The sequence below is a fragment of the Acipenser ruthenus genome, unplaced genomic scaffold (assembly GCF_902713425.1).
Source record: "Acipenser ruthenus unplaced genomic scaffold, fAciRut3.2 maternal haplotype, whole genome shotgun sequence".
NCBI lineage: Eukaryota > Metazoa > Chordata > Actinopteri > Acipenseriformes > Acipenseridae > Acipenser > Acipenser ruthenus.
The window spans coordinates 15,748-38,331 of record NW_026708132.1 but is presented as its reverse complement, the minus strand read 5'-3'; the positions used below and the strand labels follow the sequence as shown (position 1 = coordinate 38,331).

At 48.7% G+C, this 22,584-nt stretch overlaps 1 protein-coding gene across 6 annotated transcripts in view; it reads left to right on the top strand.

Moving 5' to 3' along the window:
* si:dkey-151g10.3 (serine/threonine-protein kinase WNK3) overlaps positions 1–21,639 on the top strand; it is a 35,857-nt gene extending 14,218 nt beyond the window's left edge. For 2 of the 6 annotated variants that reach the window (XM_034002639.3, XM_059019931.1), the window contains exons 3-25: positions 620–792; positions 986–1,206; positions 2,351–2,508; positions 2,711–2,799; positions 3,078–3,297; positions 3,747–4,092; positions 4,518–4,711; positions 4,974–5,117; positions 5,937–8,333; positions 8,806–8,882; positions 9,346–9,487; positions 9,908–10,024; positions 10,436–10,525; positions 10,899–10,947; positions 11,156–11,308; positions 11,726–12,657; positions 13,135–13,363; positions 15,672–15,793; positions 16,603–17,069; positions 17,311–17,528; positions 19,479–19,622; positions 20,370–20,569; positions 21,235–21,639. In XM_034002639.3, coding sequence (XP_033858530.3) covers positions 620–792; positions 986–1,206; positions 2,351–2,508; positions 2,711–2,799; positions 3,078–3,297; positions 3,747–4,092; positions 4,518–4,711; positions 4,974–5,117; positions 5,937–8,333; positions 8,806–8,882; positions 9,346–9,487; positions 9,908–10,024; positions 10,436–10,525; positions 10,899–10,947; positions 11,156–11,308; positions 11,726–12,657; positions 13,135–13,363; positions 15,672–15,793; positions 16,603–17,069; positions 17,311–17,528; positions 19,479–19,622; positions 20,370–20,569; positions 21,235–21,606 — 7,254 coding nt within the window. In that variant the 3' untranslated portion in view covers positions 21,607–21,639. The other 4 variants (XM_034002641.3, XM_034002640.3, XM_034002643.3 and 1 more) reach the window with 4 other exon arrangements.
* Positions 21,640–22,584: the final 945 nt, after the last annotated feature.

Here is a 22,584-nt window from a genome sequence, read left to right as displayed (position 1 = left end):
TTTTTTTTTTTTAATGCTGAAGATGACTCTGCACCCTGCACACCCTCGATGTTTAGGTGTAAGGACTTGCAATGTGTTTCTAAGTGTCGGGTGTCTGCCTCTGGTCAAGTTGAGAGGGTGTTTCATTCTCTTGCACTCTCTGTATGAGAGACCCTGACAAAGCGAACAGTAAAAGCATAGCAAACTGTAATAAAGCATAGGGAAGCATTGTAAAGCACAGAGAGGTCTGGTGAAGCATTGTAAAGCACAGAGAGGTCTGGGAAAGCATAGGAAAGCATAGAGAGGTCTGGTAAAGCATAGGGAAGCATTGTAAAGCACAGAGGTCTGGTAAAGCATAGGGAAGCATTGTAAAGCACAGAGAGGTCTGGTAAAGCATAGGGAAGCATTGTAAAGCACAGAGAGGTGTGGTAAAGCATAGGGAAGCATTGTAAAGCACAGAGAGGTCTGGGAAAGCATAGGGAAGCATTATAAAGCACAGAGAGGTCTGGGAAAGCATAGGGAAGCATTGTGTTTTCAGTCTAAGGGATGCTGTGTGTGTGTGTGTGTGTGTGTGTGTGTGTGCGTGTGTGTGTGTGTTGGTGTGTGTTTTCAGTCTAAGGGATGCTGTGTGTGTTTTCAGGACCGGAAGCTGACTAAGATGGAGCAGCAGCGTTTCAAGGAGGAGGCGGAGATGTTGAAGGGGCTCCAGCACCCCAATATCGTGCGTTTCTACGATTCCTGGGAGTCCTCTCTGAAGGGGAAGAAGTGCATCGTCCTGGTAACCGAGCTCATGACGTCCGGCACCCTCAAAACGTGAGTGCTTTAGAGCGCCTGATTTTAGGATGAAAGAGTAAGTAACGGGGGTCCGAAAAATACAGCGATCCACGTCCCCCACGTGTGGCTAACAGTTTAAATAACCCCAAAAATGCTTGAGCTATCAAAGGGGCGTCTGGGTGCACCAGTTACACAGTATGCCTCCATAGCGACTGCTCGGATCTCTCCGCAGGTACCTGAAGCGCTTCAAGGTGATGAAGCCCAAGGTCCTCCGAAGCTGGTGCAGGCAGATCCTCAAGGGCCTTCACTTCCTGCACACGAGGACCCCTCCCATCATCCACCGGGACCTGAAGTGCGACAACATTTTCATCACCGGCCCCACGGGCTCCGTGAAGATCGGCGACCTGGGACTGGCCACCCTCATGAGGACGTCCTTCGCCAAGAGCGTGATCGGTACGGGAACCCCAAAATAGCAGCTTCAGGGGGCCTCCCCCCTCCCCCCGAGCTAGGGCTACCAGACGTCCCGGGAAACCCGGGATTGTCCCAGTTTTTTGTGTTTTTGCTGCAGTCGGAAAGCGTTGTTAAATGATCCGATGTTTTTATTAATGCAGAACCTGTAGCAGTGCACTCAGTGAGTTGAGAGCACAGTCACTGATTTATACAAAAATAAAGACACTTATGGAGTACTTGTTTGATAATTCTGATTATGTGTTTAATAATTAATATTCTGTTTCATTTCCTGGTCTGTGGCTAGTTTTAATTTTTTTTTTTGCCACCAGCCTTTTAAGTTAGTCCCTGTCGTGTTTTGATTAACACAGCCACTTTTATAATTGACTTAATAAAAGGGCAGCAGTGTGGAGTAGTGGTCAGGGCTCTGGACTCTTGACCGGAGGGTCGTGGGTTCAATCCCAGGTGGGGGGACACTGCTGCTGTACCCTTGAGCAAGGTACTTTACCTAGATTGCTCCAGTAAAAAACCCAACTGTATAAATGGGCAATTGTATGTAAAAATAATGTGATATCTTGTAACAATTGTAAGTCGCCCTGGATAAGGGCGTCTGCTAAGAAATAAATAATATATATATATATATATATACACACACACACACACGACCAATGTTTTAATTATTTAATTTTGCTTGCGTTATTATATACTTGTTTTAAGAGCTTCAGAATTGATACAGCTTCAATGAATTGAAGAAAAAAACTGTCGGAACATAATTTAGATATTTTATTTAACGTCAAATGATATCACAAAAAGTCTTCCAGAAGCAAGCCGTAAAAGTAGCACAGTGGTATTAATATAATAGTAGCACCTTTTTTGTTAAGTAATGTGGGGAAAACTCCTAAGTGCTGGTGTGTAATTCAACATGTTAACGTCATGTTATTCAGCAGCTTTCATTCCACTTCATGAAGCACAATCAGTTAATTCTATATAGAGGGGGATGCAGAGCCTTTGGCCAGAGGTGCAGTCCAGTTTTTGCACTGGCCCTTCTTTCTGCACCAGGTGAAGAGCGAGGCCTGTGTTTCTGTGCTGGTTTGTGTGGCCTTGGTCTCCTCACCGGTCTCCCCCTCCTCCCTCCCTCCCTCCCTCGCAGGCACCCCTGAGTTCATGGCTCCAGAGATGTACGAGGAGCACTATGATGAGTCTGTGGATGTCTACGCCTTCGGCATGTGTATGCTGGAGATGGCCACGTCGGAATACCCCTACTCTGAGTGCCAGAACGCAGCCCAGATCTACCGCAAGGTCACCAGCGTGAGTACCCAGGAACAGGGGGGTAGAGGAGGGGTACAGAGAGGTAGAGGGGGGTACAGGGAGGCAGAGGGGGTTTCAACTCCTAAACAGCTGCTTCTTATTTTTTATTTATTTTTTTTATTTGTTTTTTGATAATAAAATAATCGTGTCGCTGAATAGCAAGTGAGTTTCAGCTGCTCGCTTCTTGTGCTTCGTTTCTCAGGGCATCAAACCCGCCAGCTTCGAGAAGGTGAGCGACCCGGAGATAAAGGAGATCATTGGAGGGTGCATCCGGCAGAACAAAAGTGAGAGGTGGGTGCTGCGCTGACCCCGAGGAAAGTGTCCCCTAGTAAAAATACAGCAGAGTGTGATACAGCACGGTAAAGCATAGCGAAGCATTGTAAAGCACAGAGAGGTCTGGTAAAGCATAGGGAAGCATTGTAAAGCACAGAGAGGTCTGGTAAAGCATAGGGAAGCATTGTAAAGCACAGAGAGGCATGGTAAAGCATAGGGAAGCATTGTAAAGCACAGAGAGGTCTGGTAAAGCATAGGGAAGCATTGTAAAGTTCTCCTCCTCCTCTTCCCTGCAGACTCTCTATTAAGGACCTCCTGACCCACGCGTTCTTCGCCGAGGACACCGGGGTGCGCGTGGAGCTGGCGGAGGACGATGACGGGGTGAAGGACTCCCTCGCCCTGCGGATTTGGGTGGAGGACCCCAAGAAGCTGAAAGGGAAGCACAAAGACAACGAGGCCATCGAGTTCAGCTACGACCTGGAGAATGACCTGCCAGAGGGGGTGACACAGGAGATGGTGAGAGGCTGGAGTAGGAGGGGCAGGGGCGTGGCAATGGGGGTGAGGGTGTGGTAATGGGGATGGGGGGCATGGCAATGGGGGGGCGTGGGAATGGGGGTGGGGGCGTGGTAATGGGGTGGGGGCGTGGCAATGGGGTAGGGCGTGGCAGTGGGGTGGGGCGTGGTAATGGGGTGGGGGGCGTGGCAATGGGGGGCGTGGGAATGGGGGTGGGGGCGTGGCAATGGGGGTGGGGGGTGTGGCAATGGGGGTGGGAGGCGTGGCAATGGGGGTGGGGGCGTGGTAAAGCATATTAAAAAACACAGTAAAAGAGTGTAACCACGGGAAAAGCATGGTGGGGGGGGGCGATGGGGACTGCAAAAACACTTGGGGTAAACTTTCATAAGGGTTATAGCCCCCTAACATTGTCATCATCATCATCATCATCATCATCATCATCATCGTGGCAGGTGAAATCGGGCTTCTTCAACGAGAGCGACTCAAAGGTCGTCGCGAAGTCGATCCGCGACCGGGTCACGCTGATCAAGAAGTCCCGCGAGACGCGGCAGCTGCTGCGCGGCTACGAGGAGCGTCGCGACTCCCAGACCCCCTCGCTAGGGGGCAGCATGTCCACCTGCTCCCAGCTCAGTGGCCTGCTGCCCTCCCTCAGCCAGCCTGCAGGGGGCATGGCAACGGCTTCGGTGACCGGAGGGACCCTGGCAGACGATGAGGAGCTCACTGAGGTGGACCAGCATGTGAGGCAGCAGCAGCAGCAGCAGCAGCAACTGCAGCTTGGGCAGAGCTCCACTTTCACAGGTATGACTCTGCATTTATTACACAGAGATTATTCTTCCTCAGTTCTCTTTGATTTATTGTAAGGTAAGACTAGAAGCAGATTATAGGGCTAGTGCCATTCATCAGTGTTACTGAAATTAGAAGAGACCGAGCCAAGCAGACCAGCGTTTGGGCTCCAGTGCCTTCATCAGTGTTATTGAAACTAGAAGAGACTGAGTCAAGCAGACCAGCGTTTGGGCTCCAGTGCCTTCATCAGTGTTATTGAAACTAGAAGAGACTGAGTCAAGCAGACCAGCGTTTGGGCTCCAGTGCCTTCATCAGTGTTATTGAAACTAGAAGAGACCGAGTCAAGCAGACCAGCGTTTGGGCTCCAGTGCCTCCATCAGTGTGATTGAAGCTTGAAGGGTCGGGCCATGTTCACTGTGTGCTCTGTGCTGCTTTGTCAGGTGACAGTGTCGGGGAGAGCTGTGCCGGTCCTACTGTGTTCTCGGACCCCGGCGCTGACCAGCTCCTCAGCGGACACCACCAGGTTCCCAGCATGCAACAGGCTGACCCGGGACTGCAGAAGCCGTACCAGCAGTACCAGCAGGGTCACCAACCACACCAGCCACAGCCGGGCAGCTACCAGCAAGGCACTGCGGTGAGTTTTTTTTTCTATGAAAAGCCTCTCTTATTTCAGAAAAGGAGGTTCAGATCCCAACTCATCCACTGTGTGTGTGTGTGTGTGTGTGTGTGTGTGACCCTGAGCAAGTCACTGAACCTCCTTGTGCTCCGTCCTTCGGATGAGACGTCAAACAAACAAGTTCCTATTGGAAGTGACTCTGCAGCAGCAGCAGCAGCAGCAGTTGTTGATGATGCACAGTTCTGAATAACCCCTATCGTGCCTGTTTTGTGTGTTACAGATGCCAGGGACTGGTTACCCTCAGCAGCAGAGCATGCAACCTATGCAGCAGCAACTACAGACACAGGGTTACACCCAGCTCCAGAGCCCTGTCATCAACACACCCCCAGCAGGGCAGCTGGCACTTGGCATCCCTGTTCAGCAGGTAGATTGTGGGGTCGGTCTGTCTGTCTGTGGGGTCTGTCTGGGTTAATTTAATGATCTGAGCTTTTTTGGCTAAACAAGCCATACCGATGACCAGGGTGTTCATTAAGTGATTCTACAGCTGTGGCCAAAAGTTTTGCATCACCCTCTAATATCGAACTGATTCTGCTTCACAAAGTGGAATGAAAGCTGCTGAATAATGTGATGTTAGCATATTGAATTACACACCAGCGCTTTGGAGTTATGGTAAAGCATAGGGAAGCATTGTAAAGCGCAGAGAGGTCTGGTAAAGCATAGGCAAGCATTGTAAAGCACAGAGAGGTCTGGTAAAGCATAGGGAAGCATTGTAAAGCACAGAGAGGTCTGGTAAAGCATAGGGAAGCATTGTAAAGCACAGAGAGGTCTGGTAAAGCATAGGGAAGCATTGTAAAGCACAGGGAGGTATGGTAAAGCATAGGCAAGCATTGTAAAGCACAGAGAGGTGTGGTAAAGCACAGAGAGGTGTGGTAAAGCATATTAAAAAACAAACCAAGTTTACTGCACTGTGTTTACTTTTCTTTATAAATATATGTGTATGGATATATTTAGATAAGTGAGTGTATTAACAACCTACTCAGTAAAGCTCAATTTCAAAATACAAAAATAAACTTAATAACCTTCTCCTTTCAGAGACACCCGGCATAAAATCTGTGCAAATAAAAAACAAATAATAATAAAAAGACATTTTTGCTTCTGCACTCGCTGCTCCTTTTAATTTTAACCCTTACGCTTGCTCGCTCTTTCTTACGCTGTTTCTCTCTCCCCCCCCCACCCCCTCCAGCACCTCGATGCCTCCCAGCAGCCTCGCGGGACGGAGGGGCAGCCCCAAGCCCAGCTGCAATCACAGACAGGGTCTGGCACGGTCCTGTTGGACTCTTCCACCGGCTCTGCCCCTGCTGCCTCCACCACAAACCCCGGGCCCAGCCTGATGGCTGCCCCCCAGGCTCAGACACAGGCTTTCCAGACCGGAGTGTCCCCTCAGGCAGGGGGCCCTGGACAGACGACAACAGCTGTCGTGGATCCGAGCGATTCTGCTTGGGTTATACCACAACAAAGTGTCCAGCAGCCACAGCAGCCACAGCATCAAGCTCCAACAGCACAGGTAGCCCAGCACCAATCCGACTCCTTGCAGATTCAGCAGGCTTTAATGCAGCAGCAGCAGCAGCAGGCTTTCTTGTCTCAGCAGCCGTCGCATTTGCAGTTGCATGGAGGTTTGACCGAGTCGCAAGTGCAGCAGCAGAAGCACTTAATGCAACAGCAGCAAATGGAACAACAGGCCTTCCTGTCGCAGCAGCAGCAGCAGCAGCAAATAATTCCCGGGCCACCTCCAGCTCAGAAACACCCTTCTGTGGTTCAGGACTCCTTGCAGCTTCAACAGGCCTTAATGCAGCAACAGATCGAGCAGCAGCAGGCTTTCTTGTCTCGGCAACAGCAGTTGCAGTTGCATGGAGGAGTGACTGAGTCGCAAATGCAGGCACATTCAATGCAGCAGCAGCAGCAGCAGCAGCACTTAATGCAACAGCAGATGGATCCCCAGGCTTTCCTATCGCAGCAGCCAGGACAGCAAGCCGCGTCGACGGGGCACGCCACACAGTTGCAGGCAGAGCAGCATTATTTACTACAGCAGGCGCAGCTCGGCTACCAGCAGCAGCAGCCTGTGCACACCCTGCAACCGCATCAAGAACAGCTACAAAGACAACAGTCAGCGGCGCAAATGCAGCTGCAGTCGCAACAGCACCAGGCAACAGGCGCGCAGGCACCGGCACAGCAAGCCACGCCAGCTGCGGTTCAGCAGGGCCACTTACCAGCGGCTGGACTGACCCAGCAGAAACAGCAGCAGCAAGTCGCACAGCAACCACAGCGGCAGGACCTGTTACTGCAGCAGCAGCGACAGGCTCAGTTGCAGCAGCAGCAGCAGCAGCAGCAGCAGGACCTGATCAAACAGCATCAGCAGGAACAGGCTCAATTACAGCAGCAGCAGCAGGAACAGTTACAGTGTCAGCAGCAGCAGCAGCAGCAGCAGCAAGCTGTTCACGTTCAACAGGACCTGTTGCTACAGCAACGGCAGCAGGCTCAGTTACAGGCTCAGCAGCCACCGGTTCAGCTGCAACAGCCCAGTCAAGTTGAACAGGATCTGTTGCAGCAGCAGCAGCAGCAGGCTCTGTTACAGCAGCAGTTACAGGCTCAGCAGCAACAACAGTTATTACAGCAGCAAACCCAGCCACAGCCGGTTCAAGTTCAGCAGGACCTGTTACTGCAGCAGCAACAGGCTCAGATACAACAGCAGCAGCAACAGGCTCAGTTACAACAGCAGTTAGAGGCTCAGCAGCAACAGGCTCAGCTACAGCAGCAGTTAGAGGCTCAGCAGCAGCAGGCTCTGTTACAACAGCAGTTAGAGGCTCAGCAGCAGCAGGCTCTGTTACAACAGCAGTTAGAGGCTCAGCAGCAGCAGGCTCTGTTACAGGAGCAGCAGCAGCAACAGGCTCTGTTACAATCTCAGCAACCACAGGTTCAACTGCAGCAGCCTCAGCTACAACAGCCGCCAGATCAAGTTCAACAGGATCAGTTGCTACAGCAGCAGCAGCAGGCTCTGTTACAGCAAGAGTTACAGGCTCAACAACAGCAACGACAACAGCCACAGCCGGTTCAAGTTCAGCAGGACCAGTTAGAGGCTCAGCAACAGCAAGCTCAATTACTACAGCAGCAGCAGCAGCAGCAGCCTGCCCCTGTCCCTCACCAATGCCACATTCAGCTACAGCATCCCGTGACTGTCCCTCTGTACAGCCAAGTTGTGTCAGGGTTCCCCGCACAGTCCATGCCAACGGCTGCAGCAGCTCAGCCCTGCCTGGGCAACGCAGCAGCCCGACCACCCCAGCAGCAGGCACCTGAGAGCCAGCAGTCGGGCGCTCAGGATTATTCCTGTGCCAGTTCCGGCGCTCCCCCTGTTTTCCAGAGTGCTGAGCCACCGCCACCCCTCCCCAGCCCCTCTCGCTCTCACCTCATCCTGCCCGCTTCCGACCCAGGGGGTGGCTGCGAGGCTGCGCCGGGACAGTCTTCTCAGCGGCAGTCTGTGGATCAACAGGAGCCCCCCGTCCCCGCCCCCACGCCCGCTCCCAGCGCTTGCCTCCTCCCTCAACCCACTGCTGGAGCCACCCCCGCAGATATCGCCCGAGTCGAGGTATAACCGGACAGACACCTGGGATGGGGGTGGAGGGGGACTGCATTGCTGAGTAACAAAAATCCTCTTTTAATGTTCTAAAACTAGAAAGACACTTGCTCAGATAGATGATCCTGCTAGCTAACCCTTTTAGTGATAGTGCTTGGGGGGGGGAGGAATGATGGGGAGTATTTTTTTTTTGTTTGTTTTGTTTATTGGGAACGAGAAGTAGAAATAAAAACTTTAAAAGTTTCTAAAAAGTTTCTTAAAGTTAAACAAAGGATTCAAAAAGGATTGAAGAAATATTGATTTTGAATGTGTCGAATGACGCAGCTTGTGTTCTGGCTGGTTTCAAAGAAAGATTCATTTGGCAGTTAACGGGTTTAACTGGCGGGGACCCGGGGACGAGGGACGTAGCTGAAGGTGTTTGATGCACCTGGCACGGGTTCGCTTCTTGTTGCTGTGGTTTTTATCAGCTGGTGTTTCTCGATAGGAGCTGCAGGTGAAGTCTCAGCACACAGGAGGAGAAAGCTTTGAGCAGTCGGTGCAAAAACAAGACTCTGCCCTCGGGTAACTGTCTCCCTTTTGTAATTCTTTATATATAGATACTGTATGTATAGTTTTCTCTTCTGCAATGCTCTTTTGTGTTTTATGTAAAGCGCTCTGAAACGTCTTTATTGATGTGAAGTGCGCTGTATAAATAAATTAATTTTCGGAAGTGTTCTATAGGGTTTTTTAATTATTATTATTATTATTATTATTATTATTATTATTATTATTATTATTTACTCCTTTATCCCAGGCGGCTCACACAGGTGTCACAGGGCAGCACAGGGTTACAATGCAAGCTTCGTATTTAAACACAGTGTAGTTTACAGCAAATAATAATGCTGCTGGAATACAAGATGATGTAACAAGTTAAGATTACAATGAGTTACATCTACAATGCGTAGCAGTGCGATAGTGCATCAGCTGAGGGTCCAGTAAGGGGCAACTAACTAACTCTCTCTCTCTCTCTCTCTCTCTCTCTCAGAGGCCCTCTGGATGTGCAGAGCGCTGCGACGGTGGAGGAGGGGGCTGGGGGGAACGGCAAGCAAGACAAACCCAAACCACAGAGGAGAACGTCCTGCCAGAGAGCGGACAAGAACACCCGCTTCCAACTCACCATGCTGCAGGTACAGCACAGAGCACACAATACACAGCACAGAGCGCACAGAGCACACAGTACAGAGCACACAGCACAGCGCACACAGTACAGAGCACACAGCACAGCGCACACAGTACACAGCACAGAGCACACAGTACACAGCACAGAGCCCAGCGCACAGAGCACAGCGCAGAGCACACAGAGCACAGAGCACACAGCACAGAGCACAGCGCACACAGCACAGAGCACACAGCACACAGCACAGAGCACAGAGTACACAGCACAGAGCACAGAGCACAGCGCACAGTGCACACAGAGCACAGCGCACAGTGCACACAGAGCACACAGCACACAGCGTACGCTGTACTGCGTGCAACACACGCACACACACTGTTCCACGCGCAGCACAGAGAGCAGACAGTAACACCCACTCCTGTCTCCTCTTCAGGTCTCCTCGAGTGGAGACAACATGGTGGAGTGCCAGCTGGAGACCCACAATAACAAGATGGTGACCTTCAAGTTTGACACGGACGGAGACGCGCCCGAGGACATTGCAGAGTACATGGTGAGAGAGAGAGAGCGAGGCCGGGTAACACACACAGGCAGGCAGGCAGGCAGGCAGCAGGGAATTCACAGACAGAGACAGAGGCGAATTCACCAGCCTCTCATTCCTGCCTTTCACTTTTCTGTCTGTTTTTGTGTGTCTTTGTCTGTCTGTGTCTGTATCTATGTGAATATATCTCTCTGTGTGTATCTATCTCTGTGTGTATCTCTGTCTGTGTGTCTCTGTGTCTCTCTGTGTGTATCTCTGTCTCTGTGTGTGTGTGTTTCTCTGTATATCTCTGTCTCTGTGTGTGTGTGTATCTCTGTGTGTATCTCTGTCTCTGTCTCTGTGTGTGTGTATCTCTGTGTATCTCTGTCTGTGTGTGTGTGTGTATGTGTATCTTTGTGTATATCTCTGTCTCTGTGTGTGCAGGTGGAAGAGGACTTTGTGCTGGACCTGGAGAAGGAGAAGTTTGTGGAGGAGCTGCGCTGCATCGTGGGTCAAGCCCTGGAGATCCTGCAGGTCAGCCAGCGGGGGGGGCCGGGGGGGAGGGGGGGGGGGAGGTCACAGGTCAGCCAGTGGGGGGGCCGGGGGGGAGGGGGGGGGGGAGGTCACAGGTCAGCCAGTGGGGGGGCCCCGGGGGTGGAGGGGGAGGGTCACAGGTCAGCCAGTCAGGGAGAGGGGGAGGATGACAGGTCAGCCGGTCAGGGAGAGGGGGAGGATGACAGGTCAGCCGGTCAGGGAGGGAGAGGTGGATAGGGGGAGGGGAGGGGGAGGAGGGGATCGGGGAGGGGAGGGGAGGGGAGGGGGGGGAGGGTGATAAGGATTCTTCATGAATTGTGTATTTTAAAATAAATACATTTTTATTTAGCCTCAATGTGTGTTTTCATTTCAGACCGGATCGATGGAGCAGCTTCAGATCAACCCACCTCCCCCTCCTCCATGTAAGTCAGCCAGTTATACAAGTGAACAGGGGTTGTGCTTTTGAAATGGCCTTTTAAAGAAGTTTGTATCTACAGTGACATGACAGTGTAGTGCATGGATAGTAACGTGGTCCTGGGGCCAGTCCCAGTGCATGGTAGCACAGTCAATCCAGACCCGCAGGTACCGGCTCCTTTAGCATTGCTAACCCCCTCTTCCCCGTTCCCCCAGTGGATTCCTCCCAGTCCTCCCCAGTAGGTCGCTGGCGGTTCTTCATCAACCAGACCATCAGACACCGCGAGTCCCAGTCTGGCCAGGGTGCCCCCATGACCCCTGCTGGAGACTCTGCAGAACTGCAGCCTGGAGATGATGACACTGCTGCAGGTAAATGTTTTGCATCACCACCCTCTATGCAGAATGGAACTGATTGTGCTTCATGAAGTGGAATGAAAGCTGCTGAATAACGTGACGTTAACATGTTGAATTGCACACCAGCGCTTTGGAGTTTCCCCTCCATATACTTAACTGTAAACTGACAAAAATGGAAAAATGCGACGTTTCGAAATCTAACGTGAAATACTGCTGTGCTACTATTACGGCTTCCGGTAGACTTTGCAGTATCATTTTGTAGTTTCTGTGATTACATGATGTTAAATAAAAGATCTAAATGATGTTGGGAGAGGTTGGAGCTTATTATCCGAAAAGCATCGAACCACAGATAAATAAATACACTGCAGGCAACAAAACGACACTCAAACAAAAAGGCACTCAAAGCTTGCTCTTAATTGTCCTTGTATTTAGCTGAAGAGGGCTGGCAGACAGCCGCGCAGCCTCTACCTGGCTCTGCACTGCTCCCAGACCCCTCTGCTTCCACGAACGCCGTGCCGTGCGGGATCTTGCAGGCTGAGGTGGGGGGTCCCCAAACCCGCGCCTCCGCGGTCGAAGGAGAGGAACCAACTACCACAACAGCAGCGCCTCAACAAAGCACCGCAGAAGAATGCACCGCGATCCCAGAGGAGCCCTCCTCCGCGCCCGAACGAGAAGATTCGGAGCTGGACCAGGGTCCCGTTCTCGCCCGCAGTGCCACCCCAGAGCCTTGCGTTCAGCACCTCGCCCTGACCACTCTGTCCCCCGTGGAACCCCTGGGGCCCCCCCAGAACCAGGGCGGGACCCCAGCCTCCAACCCCAGCCCGGCCCAGCCCTCCTCGGTGCCGGAGTCGGACGGGGAGGGCCCCCCGAAGATGGATTTCGTGGACAACCGCATCAAGACTCTGGACGAGAAGCTGCGGACCCTGCTGTACCCGGAGCACAGCGGGACAGGGGCCCCCGCCGGCCCTGTGGCCCCCCTGACCGCCTCGGAGGAGGGCCCTGGGGGGGGGGAGGAGGCCGCCGCAGGATTGGAGACCCCCCCGGACTCGAAGCCTTCCTCCTCCTCCTCCTCCTCCTCCTCCTCCTCTTCCTCTTCCAGGTCATCCTCCTGCTCGGATCTCACCGCGATCACCGCCAGTCAGGGGTCAGAGTTCACCGAGGTCACGCAGTTGTCCGGGGACAGGGACGGGGGGGCAGTTCTTCAGGTTCCTGCCCCCGCGGGGAGGGAAGGGGTAGGTCTCGCTTGCCCCTCCCAGCCTGCGGTGAATCAGCTGCCCCCTCCCTGCTCTTTCTCCTGCCCACTCTTTGGTCGAGACGGCCCCTCTGCAGCGGTCCGGGCTCTGCCCGTTGAGCCGGCCGTGCTTGTAAGTACAGCCCACCAAGACGCTGAGAAGCTTCTTCGCTTCACCATTCCTAAACAGACTCGCAGTTCAGAGCTCTTTTCCGAAGTGTCCACTGTAGTGCAGCGACAGTCAGGGTTGTTGCCCACATTGTCAAAATAACGGAACAGAAAAGACAGAGCTGTTCTGTTTTTTTTTTGTTTTGTTTTTTTTAGATTTTTTTAATCGCAGTGATTTTAGAGGACAGATCTCGAACCCCAGTGCACTAGAGCGGACATTTTTAAAAAGAGCTTTGAAACAGACTTTACATTTCTAAGTGTAAAAAGCTGTGGGGATGTTAACAATGAAAATGACAGGTGCGTTATTTAAACAGTTGCAGCCACACGTGTGTGGGGGGTGCGGGGGTCGGGGGGGGGCCCCTGTATTTTTCTAACCCCCCTCTTTTAACATCAGTGCGATGCTGTTGCCTGCGGTTTTGAACCTCTGCTGGTTTCTCTCCAGGCGATCCTCCCCCACTCTGAAGCCTCTTCCCCTGCAGACCCAGGGCAGGGAGCCCTCCGAGCCGGAGCTCACAAGCTGCAAGCAGGAGGTGGATATTTTGGTCTAAGCTTTACTTGTCCTAGTCTCAGAAACGCTGTTAGCAAGAAATCGTGGACTCGCAAATTGAAAAGCTGGGCGTTCAGGCTCCGGCACTCAAGCAGCCTTTTCAAGAGGTCAAGAGTCTGTCAAGGTAGCGTGCCGAGGGCCAGGGGGTTACAACACACACGGAAATAACCATGATGATGATGATATTAACGATAGACGTAGGAGAGATCATCCCTATTAATTTCCTTTTGGCTTTTGAGTTTTTAAAATATGATTTCTGCTAACAAGATGCGCGTGTGTGTGTGTGTGCGCGTTTGTGCGTGTGTACTGTGTATATATAATATATCATCTCTTAAGGCATTCACGCACAGCAAAGGTTTTTCCAAAAAAGACCGTCAGACACTTTTATATATGAATGTCTCTGCAGTTAAGCAACAGTTCATAGCAATTACATGTAAATCAGAAATCATCTATATTTGACTTGATGAGGGAGGGAGAGGTGAGTTTGTGCCTCTGCCTGGTGCTGAATACAAACTTCTGGAAAAAAAATTATATAGTAATGTATATATATCACAAGCACACAGCAAGATTATGAAACTGTGTGTTTTTGATTTGTTTTTGCCGTCACACACGTCTTCCTGTAATTTCATCATACATTTTTTAATCCTATATATTTTCACCTGTATTCTATATATATGTATATATGTATATATAGATCTATATACACACAGTAATGAAGGTATTGATGTGTTTTTATTGATTTGATTTTAAACCCCTCCCTCCCCTCTCCTTGTGCGCTGTCCTCCCCTCCTCACCAGAATTAGACTAGCTTCATGTTAACCTGTGCAATGGAAAGGGAGCCCTTCAGAACCAGACTGGATCATTCCCCACCCGCTCCAGAACCAAAACCCTACCCCTCGGAGCCGAGACCCCAACAGAACTGAAAACGTGCCCCCTGAATCCATGGCTGTACTGAATGCCCACGACCTGGACCAATACAGCAGGATATTACGATAGTGTGTCCCCTTATAAAGGAGTCCTAGGCTTTAAAAACGAATCCCTATTATTGCACATTATTGAACTGAGGGTATGTTACATTACAGTATCGTTAGCTTTGATTAGCGTGGCACAGTGCTGTGTCAGATTCTCTGCACTGGCTACTGTTCTTTTTGACCCAGTCTGGTTATGAGGGGCTCGCCTGGTTGTGTGAAGGGGGATTCGGTTCAGATAAGTGATGTTTAGGAGATCTGTGGCTGGTGTGATTTACAGAATGCAGCACTATAGAACAAACTACTTTAGATTCCTAGAATGAAAGCTGCTGAATAATGTGACGTTAACATATTGAATTACACACCAGCGCTTTGGAGCTTTCCCCAGATACAAAAAGAAACGGACAAAAACTAAATCTAACGTGAAATAATACTGTGCTACTATTACGGCTTCTGGGTAAGACTTTTTTGTCATGTTGTAGTTTCTTTTGATTTACAACACGACGTTAAACCGAAAGATCTGAATTATGTTCATGTATGTCATTTCTGTTTCAATCTTAAAATTGCAGGCGATGCAAAACTTTTGGCCAGAGCTGTATTTTAGAAAAGACATTTCTTGACCGACCGGCTGGATTGCCCAGATATCACTTCCACTCCGAGTCGCTTTGACAGGGTGTCGGGGAGACTGGGGCTGCGTTTCGAGGGGCAAACTGTTTCTTTATATAGCATTGCACTGCTTTTGTATTTGTTTTTATTTTTTTTTTGTATAAATTTTCAGAGAGTTTGCACTGCACCCTGTTTGAAATACAGTAGGGTCTTCTAGAGTTACGAACACCAGACCTACAAACTGACCGCTTCTAATTCAGCTGAAGCGTGCAATCACTCTGAGTGCATCGATAATCTCTCAAGTCACGTAGAAGGCCAAAAATGACCATTTTTAGAAGGACATTTTTACGAGGAAGATTTTAGATTTAAAGCAAGCCCAGGGTCTGCCCCCCCCCCCCCCCCCCCACAAAGCAAAAGGAGTGACTGAGCAAGCTGCTTAAAATAAAGACAAGCACTAAGTTAACCCCAGGTTTTCCTGAACCTTTTAAATCTTGCTCTGATTTCGATGGCGAGTTCAGCGTGTATAGCACCATGTTGTGGTTGTTATTGTTACTGGACTCGTCCAATCGTAGCAGCGCGGGTATTGCTTTGCCTCGCTGCTTGCCAGACTGGGGGTGCGGAGAGAGGGAATATTAAACCCATCTGAAAACTCATCTTTCACAGTTACCGACAGACTGTTTCTCCAAGGCGTTCGTAACTCTGAGGTAGACAACCCTTTCTAGATTAAAAAGCATAAGAGGGTGGCTGTGTGTGTGCGTGCGTGCGTGCGTGTGTGCCTGTCTGCCTGCCTGCCTGCATATATAGATGTATATATACATAGATATAGATAGTGGTTTTTGTGTTTGGTTTGTGTCACAGAGGGCAGTTTGAGCCACACTGGTGAACTCTTTGAATCCACTTCCACTGTGGAGCGCAGTGAGGGGCCCGACACTGACCCCAGCCAGACCAGCGAGGGGCCGCAGCAGAGGGGCCGCTTCCAGGTACGAGCAGCGCGGCTTTAACCCATGAAGTACCAAAGGCGCTTTCTCTGTATTTATGCCAATTTTGATAGACGTTTTATGTAACCAGTTTGCGAGGTAAGGTTATCGTTAAAAATAATGTAGTTGAGAGACCATTAAAAATAAATAAAAAAACCTAGAATATAGAAACACTAAGAGAAACATCATGAATTCAGTGACAGACTAGACGTATCAACTAGCGGTCATTGGCTTAAAATATCTGACTTCTAGTGGAAACGCTTGCCGTTGAATTTATGAAGTTTCTTTTAGTGTTTCTATTGAAGACGCTGAGAAAGACTTCTAGTGGAAACGTTTGCCATTGAATTTATGAAGTTTCTTTTAGTGTTTCTATTGAAGACGCTGAGAAAGACTTCTAGTGGAAACGTCTGCCGTTGAATTTATGAAGTTTCTTTTAGTGTTTCTATTGAAGACGCTGAGAAAGACTTCTAGTGGAAACATTTGCCATTGAATTTATGAAGTTTCTTTCAGTGTTTCTATTGAAGACACTGAGAAAGACTTCTAGTGGAAACGTTTGTCATTGAATTTATTAAGTTTCTTTTAGTGTTTCTATTGAAGACACTGAGAGACTTCTGGTGGAAACGTTTGTCATTGAATTTATGAAGTTTCTTTTAGTGTTTCTATTGAAGACGCTGAGAAAGACTTCTAGTGGAAACGTCTGTAGTTGAATTGATTTGTTTTATTTTGGTTAGCAGTACTGTACTGGGCACTAGAATGGATGGATATAATGTATATAATTAATTATTATTAATATATATTTTTTTTACATTAAGGTCACGACTGTGCTACAAGAAACCACACCCACTCCCCCAAGATCTGCAGATGGGGGGTCCCCCGAACAGAATGGGGGTTCGGAGGAGACTGGGGGGTCCCTTGAATTCACCGGGGACTCACAGGAGCAGGAGAAGACAGTGGGCCGGTTCTCAGTGAGGCGAGCCCTGGGACCACAGCAGCAGAACCCGGGTCCCGGGGAAACAGACAGCTCCTCCGTCACCCCAGAGCGTGACTCCGAGTCCAGATCCCCCTCCTCATCCTCCTCCTCCTCCTCCTCCTCCTCCTCGCAGTCAGAGGGCTGGGCCAGCCCAGCGCAGCCCAGCACAGACCGGGGGAGCCCCCCCAGGGCCTGCCCCCCCCAGCAGGAGCAGGGGACCCCGAGGCTGCCCTCCTCCTCCTCACCCCCCTTCAGCAGCGACGAGGAATCTGAGGATCTGAGGAGGGAGCTCCACACACTCAGAGAGAAGTGAGTGTTTTGCCGTTCGGAACATTTCAGTTCAGTGTACTTTAGCTCAGCTCATCTCAATCCCATTATATTCAATTCCGTTCCATTCTGTTCTTTTATTGTTTTACAGCAACATCACTTTCAGCAACGGCTGACAATCTCAAAGCCTCTTCTTGTTTCACACTGATGAAGGTGCTAAAGCTGATCTTCCATTGGCTTCCCTGCTGGTTTATAATGACGCTATGTGTGTCTCTCTGCTCAGGCACATCCAGGAGGTTGTGACTCTCCAAGCCCAGCAGAACCGGGAGCTGCAGCAGCTGTACGTGCAGCTCCGCCAGCTGAAGGGGTGCAAGGACCCCCCGGCACCCCACGGGCTGCCCTCGCAGTGCCCGTCTCCTCGCCGGCCTCGCTCCGCCAAGACGAAGCTACGCAGCCGCCCCCAGTCCCTCACGCAGAACGAAAACGGGCTGCTCAACATGGGTAAGAGTTTATATTATTATTATTATTATTATTATTATTATTATTATTATTATTATGTATTTATTTATTAGGCAGATGCCTTTATCCAACGCGACTCACACAGGGCAGTTACAATGCAAGCTTCATATTTAAATACAGTGTAGCTTACAGCCAGTGCAAATAATAACACTACTAGAATACAATATGAACTAGGATGCTATGTATAATAATAACACTGCTAGAATACAATATGAACTAGGATGCTCTGTATAATAATAACACTGCTAGAATACAATATGAACTAGGATGCTCTGTATAATAATAACACTACTAGAATCCAATATGAACTAGGATGCTGTGTATAATAATAACACTACTAGAATCCAATATGAACTAGGATGCTGTGTATAATAATAACACTACTAGAATCCAATATGAACTAGGATGCTATGTATAATAATAACACTACTAGAATACAATATGAACTAGGATGCTCTGTATAATAATAACACTACTAGAATACAATATGAACTAGGATGCTCTGTATAATAATAACACTACTAGAATCCAATATGAACTAGGATGCTCTGTATAATAATAACACTACTAGAATCCAATATGAACTAGGATGCTCTGTATAATAATAACACTACTAGAATACAATATGAACTAGGATGCTATGTATAATAATAACACTACTAGAATACAATATGAACTAGGATGCTATGTATAATAATAACACTACTAGAATCCAATCTGAACTAGGATGCTCTGTATAATAATAATACTACTAGAATCCAATATGAACTAGGATGCTCTGTATAATAATAACACTACTAGAATCCAATATGAACTAGGATGCTCTGTATAATAATAACACTACTAGAATCCAATATGAACTAGGATGCTCTGTATAATAATAACACTACTAGAATCCAATCTGAACTAGGATGCTCTGTATAATAATAACACTACTAGAATACAATATGAACTAGGATGCTATGTATAATAATAACACTACTAGAATCCAATATGAACTAGGATGCTATGTATAATAATAACACTACTAGAATACAATATGAACTAGGATGCTATGTATAATAATAACACTACTAGAATCCAATATGAACTAGGATGCTATGTATAATAATAACACTACTAGAATCCAATATGAACTAGGATGCTATGTATAATAATAATACTGCTAGAATACAATATGAACTAGGATGCTATGTATAATAATAACACTACTAGAATACAATATGAACTAGGATGCTATGTATAATAATAACACTACTAGAATACAATATGAACTAGGATGCTATGTATAATAATAACACTACTAGAATACAATATGAACTAGGATGCTATGTATAATAATAACACTACTAGAATACAATATGAACTAGGATGCTATGTATAATAATAACACTACTAGAATACAATATGAACTAGGATGCTATGTATAATAATAACACTGCTAGAATACAATATGAACTAGGATGCAACCAGTTAGGATCACAACAAGTTACATCTACAGTGCACAACAGTGCAAGGATAGTGCATCAGTGGAGGGTCCAGTACCGTGGTGCTGAGGTCAGTTAGGAGGGGAGGGGGGATAACTGGTGTCTTCAGAGTCCAGTCAAACCCGCTCCGTTTCATTCTGCTGGGCTGAGCAGGGACAGAGACAGTAATGCGGCGTTGACCTGACCAACCACACAAATAACCGCGTGTGAATTTAAACCTAGTATGAGTTCTTCATTATTTTATAATACCAGCTCTGACCTGTGATCTGCCCTGTTCTCTCTCTCTCTCTCTCTCTCTCTCTCTCTCTCTCTCTCTCTCTCTCTCTCTCTCTCTCTTCCCCCTCTCTCCCTCACTCTCTCTCTCTCTCTCTCTATCTCCCTCTCTCCCATCTCTCTCTCTCTTTCCCCCTCTCTCTCCCTCTCTCCCCTCCCCGTCTCTCTCCAGGTGTTCAGCCGATCTGCTGTCTCTCTGCTCCCTCCCCCTGCCTGCTCACCCACTCCTCCTCCTCCTCCTCCCTCTTTGATTCCCACATGAACGTCCAGGAGCCCCTGCAGAGTCACAGCTGCCAGCAGGGAGTCACAGAGCAAGGTGGGCCTGCCATGCGTCTGTCAGCCTCCGCCCCTCCCCCCCCCCAGCACGGATTGTGAAGAGCTTTCAAAATCTAGCCAATAGTATTTACAGTGTATAGTTCAACTCCATTCAACTCCATTCCATTCCACTAAACTCCATCCCATTCAACTCCATTCCATTCAACTCCATTCCATTCAACTCCATTCCATTCAACTCCCATTCCATTCCATTCACCTCCCATTCCATTCAACTCCATTCCATTCAACTCCATTCCATTCCACTAAACTCCATCCCATTCAACTCCATTCCATTCAACTCCATTCCATTCCATTCAACTCCATTCCATTCCACTAAACTCCATCCCATTCAACTCCATTCCATTCAACTCCATTCCATTCAACTCCATTCCATTCCATTCAACTCCCATTCCATTCCATTCAACTCCATTCCATTCAACTCCATTCCATTCCATTCAACTCCCATTCCATTCCATTCAACTCCATTCCATTCAACTCCATTCCATTCAACTCCATTCCATTCAACTCCATTCCATTCAACTCCATTCCATTCCATTCAACTCCCATTCCATTCCATTCAACTCCCATTCCATTCCATTCATAAATTAAAGTTCAATAATTTAAATTAGTTTCAATAATAAGCATCAGTAACAGTTACCAGGTCGTTTTGAGTCCAAACGCTGGTCTGCTTGACTCGGTCTCTTCACAGTAACGCTGATGGTTGCCGTGTGCCCCCCTCCCCTCCCAGGTCCTGTGATGTGCAGCAATGCCAACGCCTGCCAGCAGGGCTCAGCCAATAAGAAGGGCACGTTCACGGATGAGCTGCACAAGCTGGTTGATGATTGGACGAAGGAGACGGTGGGCACCGCCCACACGAAGCCCAGCCTGAACCAGATCAAGCAGATTCAACAGAAGCAGGAGATCGGTACCTGGAGCAATCCTCCCGAGGTGAGCTGTCAATTATAACAGAGTCCTGCAGTGTGGTACAGCATAGAGACAGCATGGTGCAGCATGGGCAAGCACAGAGGTGTGGTAAAGCATAGGGAAGCATTGTAAAGCACAGAGGTGTGTGCTAAAGCATAGGGAAGCATTGTAAAGCACAGAGAGGTCTGGTAAAGCATAGGGAAGCATTGTAAAGCACAGAGGTGTGGTAAAGCACAGGGAAGCATTGTAAAGCACAGAGGTGTGGTAAAGCATAGGGAAGCATTGTAAAGCACAGAGAGGTCTGGTAAAGCATAGGGAAGCATTGTAAAGCACAGAGAGGTGTGGTAAAGCATAGGGAAGCATTGTAAAGCACAGAGAGGTCTGGTAAAGCACAGGGAAGCATTGTAAAGCACAGAGAGGTGTGGTAAAGCATAGGGAAGCATTGTAAAGCACAGAGAGGTCTGGTAAAGCACAGGGAAGCATTGTAAAGCACAGAGAGGTGTGGTAAAGCATAGGGAAGCATTGTAAAGCACAGAGAGGTCTGGTAAAGCATAGGGAAGCATTGTAAAGCACAGAGAGGTCTGGTAAAGCATAGGGAAGCATTGTAAAGCACAGAGAGGTCTGGTAAAGCATATTAAAAAACAAATATATATATATATATAGTAATTTTAAATAATTTGTTTCCCCAGGGGTCTCCAGCTGGGTGGTTCTCATCTGTGACCCCACTCCACAGCGGGACGATTCCAGTCCCAGTCCCTTCCATCCCAGTCCAGACTGGTACCTCCCCATCCTCTTCTTCCTCCTCCTCCTCCTCAACACCCTGCTCCTTCGCAGCAGCCCCTCATGCTGGGGGTCCGGGGGGCCCTGTACCCTTGTACCCAGCTCCGCACCCCTGTACCTACAGCACAGGAAGTAGCGGCTACCCAGCACAGCCCTGGACAGGAAGCTCAGCTGTCTCTCCCATACAGAGCCAGCAGCAGCAGCAGCAGCAACTGCCTGCCAGCCAGCTCCCCTCCACTGGGAACGGGATACAAGCCAGGGTACAGCCGGGACCGAAATAGGGGAGAGGGCAGGGGAGAGGGGAGAGGGCAGGAGTGAGGGGTGAGGGGGGAGGGGAGAGGGCAGAGGGCAGGAGTGAGGAGTGAGGGCAGGAGAGAGGGGTGAGGGCAGGAGCGAGGAGTGAGGGGTGGGGGCAGGAGAGAGGGGTGAGGGGAGGAGTGAGGGGAGAGGGCAGGAGTGAGCGCTAAGGGGTGGGCAAGTAGAGAGCCTGCCTGTCTGTATCATGGAAGTGCAATGTGCCAACCGGAGGGAGGGGGCGGTGTTCAAAAAAAAAAAAAAAAAAAGAAGTTTATTTTTATTTTTTTTATGGCCTATAAAAAGAACAAGCAACTGCGTTATCGGGTTATTCTCTCTCCCTCCCCTTCTCTCTCTCTCTCTCTCCCTCCCCTTCTCTCTCTCTTTATTTTTTATTTGACGACATTTTAAACTTTCCTGTTGGGAATTGATTTTTCAGGATCAGATCTTTAACGGGACACAGGGTTAATTACATCTTTAGAGAAATCATTGATTTAATTGGCAAACAACGTGAACGCGACAGCAGACACACAAATCAAGAATTTGAAAAGATTAAAACAAAACAAAAAATTATATATCATTTTTTTTTTTTTTTTTTGTTTAATCTTTTCAAATTCTTGATTTGTATCCTGATATCATTCATAACCTCCTACTGCTGAATGCAGGACCTGGACTACCAACAAGGTCTGCACATTATACACGCACTCACACACACGCACGCACACACACACAAAAAAATTTTAAAACAAGGAAAAATAATACTGCAGTTTACATGGAGAAGGTGATTGTGTCACACCGCTGTGTGTCTGTCTGTCTGTCTGTCAGTGTCTGTCTCTGTGTGTCTGTCTGTGTCTGTCTGTCTGTCAGTGTCTGTCTCTGTGTGTCTGTCTGTGTCTGTCTGTGTGTGTCTCTGACTGTGTGTGTCTGCATGCATGCGTGTCTATCTGTCTGTCTCTGTCTGTCTC